Source organism: Tupaia chinensis, unplaced genomic scaffold (assembly GCF_000334495.1).
Source record: "Tupaia chinensis unplaced genomic scaffold, TupChi_1.0 Scaffold000074_1, whole genome shotgun sequence".
In the NCBI taxonomy this organism is placed as follows: Eukaryota; Metazoa; Chordata; class Mammalia; order Scandentia; family Tupaiidae; genus Tupaia; species Tupaia belangeri.
In genome coordinates, this window is record NW_006159534.1 from 8,885,655 (window position 1) to 8,891,859 (window position 6,205).

The 6,205-nt window shown below is 42.0% G+C and overlaps 1 protein-coding gene across 1 annotated transcript in view; it reads right to left on the bottom strand.

The window, feature by feature from the left end:
- The window catches only part of OPN3 (opsin 3), a gene marked incomplete at its 5' end in the record, with an annotated part of 47,906 nt that overhangs the window by 10,487 nt on the left and 31,214 nt on the right, over positions 1–6,205 (bottom strand). The window contains 1 exon segment of the mRNA XM_014584088.2: positions 961–1,280. Within this exon segment, the coding sequence (XP_014439574.1) occupies positions 961–1,280 (320 nt within the window).

Genomic DNA, 6,205 nt, shown 5'->3' on the forward strand with positions numbered 1-6,205 from the left:
GAAATAGGGGGGTGGATTGATCCAGGGAACTGGTTTTTTTTTTTTTTTTAACAGAATGGTCATGTGTGAAAAAAAGAGGAACACAGAAGTTGAGGGCAGTGAGCCATGATTAAAAATGATACATGTGGTTAAGTTTGATTTAAAACAAAAGCCAAAAAAGCTCAAGAGGTTTGACAGTATGAGCAAGGGACTGGAGAGTTCTGGTAAAAGCAGAGAACACATATGGTAGGAAGGAGCAGCGTGTGAGAAGGGAAGCACGCAAGACTCAAGTCAGAGCCTGAGATGTGAAGTGTGTTCCACGCTGTCAGTACAAGCTTCCTTCTTGCTGGTGCCCACCGTGAAACTTGTTTGTCATCAGTTGTTCCCCTCTGACACGCTGACAGGATTTCCAGACAAAACATCTGGGTAATTGTCTAGCAGTGGGTTCAGACAATTTTTGCATAAAAACATTATGGGAAGGGTGGAATTTCCCGTTTCAAGAGTTCTTTGATTCTAAGAGTACTATATGATGTAGGGCATTTGACTGTTTATTTTGTCTACCCAGAACCTCTTTCCTCCTTTCTTTTGATTTATAGGTTGATTAGAGTAAATATTAATCTTTACTGATTTTTTTTTAAAAAAGCATTTAATTCCATTTGTTACTATTATTTTTGAATTTGACCAGAGAAAGACAGAGAGAAAGGGAAAGTGAGAAAGCAAGCTGCCAGGTCCAGGACTTGAACCCCAGTGAGCTATGTGGAAATCCAGTGCTTTTAATCACCATGCCACCTGTGGGCCCCTATTGTTACTGATCTTTAAGAGTGACTCATAGTACAAGATTGTATCAAATGGGCAGTTCCCTAGAGCAGCTTCCACTCTGATCAACTACTGATTATGTAGGAAGAGCTTGATTCTTATCCATAGAAAACCTTCTACCCTGGACATGGTTTGGCAAAGGGGTATTTGATGTCTTCAACTCACCATTCGAATGGAATACAGGATATGACCATAGCAATGGGTAATGACGCCCACCGGTACCACCAGGCAGCCCAAAAATAAGAAGAGCACAAAGGAGGAATCGTTGGCATCCTTGGATTTCCAGTCCACGGTGCAGCCTAGTCCATGCACATCCAGCATGTACCTGTTCCAGCCCAGGAGAGGCGCTCCTGCCCAGGCCAGTGAGTAGAGCCAAATGTAGGTAATGGCCCTCCAGGCCCAGGGAAAGTTGATCACTCTGGCATGGACCACGCGAATATAACGTTCGTAAGCCAGCACAGTTAGAGTGGTAATAGAGACAATCCCTGCAAGAAGAAAAATGGAGACGTACAGCATCGTGCAGAGGGAAACCAGACATAAGAAAGTCAATATATTCCTCACTGGAAATACTTACAGGAGATCTGAGACCAACAAAGTAGTCTAAAAGTTAAAACATCTGAAAGTAATAAATGCCCAAGGTCCCCCAAAAATTTGAATGGAAACATATTTACCCATAAAAGGAAACAGAATAGAAGATGGTATGCAGATTGCAATAGGTCAGAAATAAGCCCTAAAATAAGCCCTGCCCCGATGATGCAGCTATTGTGTTCAATGTTTTGCTGTAGAGAAAATCCGGTGTCAGGGAGAATCACAGGAGCAAGTGTCTTTTAGTTTTGCCTTCTCTCCACTGTATCTGACTCACCTACCAGAGACACAGTCAAATGGTTCCACAGACTCAAGCAGCCCAGTGACAGTAAAATGATGCAGGTGCTGCCGTAAGCTGCCTACCGCATGTCAACGTGTACAGTGTTCACAGGCGAGGAGTGCTGACAAGAGGGGCGGGGGTCTTCCACACTCCCACAGTCTTCATGTATCCCTCTAACTTGCCACAAATCCACTTTAATATAGTTTGTGGGGCTGACAGATGGTGTGGTGGTTAAGGTGCTGGACGCGCACACAGCTGACTGCAGTTTGAGTCCTGGACCTGGTGGCTTGCTTTCTTACTTTCCTTTTCTCTCTCTGGTCAAATTAAATAATAATAATAATAAAAACAAGTTGAATTAAATAACTCTTTAAAAAGGAAATATAGTTTGTATATTTCTCTATTTTCCACAGGAGAGTGATTTATTCACTCCACGAACACCTATTCAGTGCCTGCTTTGTGCCAACACTGGAGGTCCAGTGTTCACTGAAGCCGAAGTCTAGATACATGAAAGGAATGTAGATTTGTAGGCAATGGTAATATAGGCTGTGTCTCCCTTATCTGGAATGCTTGGGACCAAAAGTGTTTTGAACTTTGGGGTTTGAGTTTTTGTTGTTTTTCAGATCTTGGAATATTTGTGCCATACTTAATGAGATATCTTGGGGTTAGGAACCAAGTTTAAATACAAAATTAATTTATGTTTTATACATGCACCTTATTCACATAGCCTGAAGGTAATTTTATGCAATAGTTCTGTGCTACAGCATTTCGACTACAAGCTGTCCTGAGGTGAGGTGTGGAATTTCCCGCTGTGGCATCAGGTACGCAGCTTATTTTGGAGCACATTGGGTTAGTGATGCTCGACCTGTACCATGAGATATGTGAATACCATGGGTACAATGGTGACATATGTACTGAAGTCACGGAAAAGAGGGCATCCGTGCACAAGGCAGAAGAAGCACATGCCAGGATTAGTGAAATATGTACCAAGAGTGGAAGTGCAAAAAAGAACACGGAAGGGTCATTGACAAGAAGGGAATTCAGGGACGCCAGGGCTTAGAGGGAGAGAAATTTAGTGAGAGTAGATGAGACCATACTTAGAAAGGTTTTTCATTTCTAGCTAAGGTGTCTTTTACATTCTTTCTTTTCCTTCCTTTCTTTCTTCTTTCTTTCTCTCTTTCTCCTTTTTTCTCTATCTCCCTTCCTCCCTCCATCCTTTCTCTCTCTCTCACTCTTTCTTAAACTTTCCCTATATGGAATGGAAGATTTTAAATGTTACTCTTTCCTTTTTAAGCATGAATGTGACACAATTAAGTTCTTTTTTTCCAGGCCACTGAGTGGCCGATTTCTTGGTTCAAATCTCAGACCCAGCAGCTTAAAAACATGCCAGGCATGTGTGTGTGTGTGTGTGTGTGTAAGCCCACACTCCTGAGACGAGACTGGAGAAGGGACTTCAGTATGGCCATCCCCTCTGGCAGGTGGTTTCTCCCTTTCCTTCTCTGTCTTTCCAGCAAGTGCATGCAACCTATGGCAAAAAGTCAAAAAGAAAATCCTCTTTTCGTCCTTCTCCTTTTTTGTCTGAAAGGGTACTCAAAGGAGCAGTAGTACATAGTGAAACACAGCCCCGAGCCATGGAAACCAGCTGGCAGTCGATGGCACTAGCCCAGGCCAGGTAGGATGGGCTCTCAACTAGGGTAACGTTAGGGCATGAGCAACCAAGTCTGGACCCCAGAGATCTTTAGCAACTGGCATCAACAGAATCCAGAATCCATCTGCTTAATGAATATGAGGAGTGAGGGAAGAAAAGAAGATAAAAATAAAGTAGTGATTTCTAACCTGCCTATCTAGAGAGAGACTATATTAACTGCAATAAAATAACTGCAATAAATATGTACAGGCAGATAAAGGGAAGCAAACAAAATTGTATACTACCTACCGCATATCAGCATAAGTATTTCTTGAATGAGTGCCTGAAAAGAGGTTGGAGGGACCAGCAGATGGCGTAATGGTTATGTTGCTGGAATCCCACATAGTTTACCACAGTTTGAGTCCCGGACCCATCGGCTTAAACTCACACCGGGCGTGTGTGTGTACGTGCCCAAGATCCCGAGAAGAGAATGGAGGAGAAGGGATTGTGGCGTGGCCATGCCCTCTAGGGGGGTGATTTCTCGCTTTCTGTCTCTCTCTGTCTTTCAGGAAAGCACACGTGCCCTATAGCAAAAACCTCTCAAAAAAAAAAAAAAGTGGAGAAAGTGTGACTCAGACACGGAATGAAAATAAGACTGGTCTGAGAAGTAAGGTAAGGGGGGAAGAGGTCAGCTGTTAAGAGGCCTGGCGGCAAGTTCCAGCTCCTCACTAAATAGCTCTGTAACTGTCAGTAAATCATACAATCGCGTCAGATCTTAGGTTGGTTTCATTTTCATATATTGATTTTTTTCCCCGATTGGCCCTATGTAGCCTAGTGGTTATGGTAGCTGGATCTCACATGGCTGACCGTGGTTTGGATTCTGGCCCCACTGGCTTGTAAAACATGGTGGGCCTGGAATCAGCAGATGGTGTAATAGTTAAATTGCTAGATTCCCACAGAGTTTATTGTGGCAGACCCGGCAATTTAAAACTCATATCAGATGCATGTGCGTGTGTGCCCCAAATCCCAAGAAGAATGGAGAAGAGACTACAGTGTGAGCATCCTGCCTGGAGTGTGATTTCTTGCTTTCTGCCTCTCTGTCTCTCTGGTAAATGCATGTGTCCTATAGCAAAAATCTCTCTAAACAAAACAAAACAAAACAAAACAAAAAACAGCAGAATGTGCTGGGCCCATGTGGTTGCCTGCTCCAAATCCAACAGGATGGAGAAATGGAAAAGGATTGTGATGTGACCACACCCCACTGGGGGTGCTTTCTCCACCTCCTTCTCTATCTTCCTGCCTCTGCCTCTCTCTTGTAAGCACATGCACCCTCTGGCAATTTTTAAAAAATAAAATGAACACTTAAGTTTTTACCTTTTAAAGAAGTTGTCCACAAGTTGTGGACATTACTAAGAGAAAAATTTGGAACATACAAGATAAAATAGATGAAACAGATTTTAAGGAACAGAAAGGATCAAGACAGGCATTTCTGGCTGGAAAAGCAACGTACACAACATGAGCTTTCTTGAATTTTTGCAAGAATGTCTTAGACTCTGGGCATGGAGCCAGGCCTGAGATTGGCAGGTCAGTCATTAGATCTGAGATGGCAAAAAGCTAATCTCATCTTCTGTAGCTGTCCAGGATCCACAGAACTGATTTTCAAATTTTTCTTAGTGTTTTCCCTAATATAATTTTGAAAAATTATGTGCATGCTCATATATTTAAAGGATTCCTGGGACCAGCAGTTGGCATAATGGCTACATTGCTGGACTCCCATGTAGTTGACCACAGTTCAAGTCCTGGACCCAGTGGCTTAAACTCACGCTGGGCGCATGTGCATGCATGCCCAAGATCCCGAGAGGAGAATGGAGGAGGAGGGATTGCGGCATGGCCATCCTCCCTTGGGGGTGATTTCTCGCTTTCCGTCTCTCTGTCTTATATAGCAAAAACCTCTCCAAAAAAAATAAAGGGTTCCTATGTTTACACTTGCATGTGTGTGTGTGTATAAAGGGTATTCAAAAAGTTTATTGAAAATATGGAATATAAAAATATCTATAGATAGATTTCAAATTTTTTCCCACCAACATGAACTCGTACTAACTTGTTAAGACATCTAAACAGAAACTATTTTGAGGAGCATGAAATAAAAGAGATCAGTGTGAAAAGAATCTTTATCAGAACAATGTAAATTCTGCTAACATTGAGACAAAAAAAAAATCAAATTTACACTAAAGTGTGGGTGGAAGGATGGTGAAATCATTGATGTTTTACATGAAGCTCATGGGGACAATGTCTTAAAGAAATTTACAAATTAATAACTTGTTTTAAGAAGGGACAAGATGACGTTGAAGTTGATGCCAACCACGGTAGACCATCCACATGTATACGTAAGGAAAAAAATTAATCTTGTTCATGCCCTTATTTAAGAGGACAATTATCAGCAGAAACAAAAGCCAATACTATAGACATTTCTGTTGGTTCAGCTTACACAATTCTGACTCAAAAGTTGAAATTGAGCAAACTTTCTGCTTGATAGGTACCAAACCTATTGCACCCAGATCAGCTGCAGACATGAGCAGAGCTTTCAGAGAAAATTTTAAACAAGTGAGATCAAGATCCTGAAGCATTCCTTTGATGAATTTAACAGAGGCTGACACATGGTTTACAAGTATGAGCCTTAAGACAAACATAATCAAAGCAATGGTAGAAGTGATCCAGTCAAAGCAAAAGTGGAACCAGTCCAGAGCAAAGGTCATGACAACAGTTTTGGGGGATGCTCAAGGTATTTTGCTTGTTGACTTTCTGGAGGGCCAAAGAATGATAACATCTGCTTATTATGAGAACATTCAGAGAAAGCTAACTGAGGCTTCACGGGAAAATGCCTGGGAAAGCTTCACCAGAAAGTCCTTTCTACCTCAACA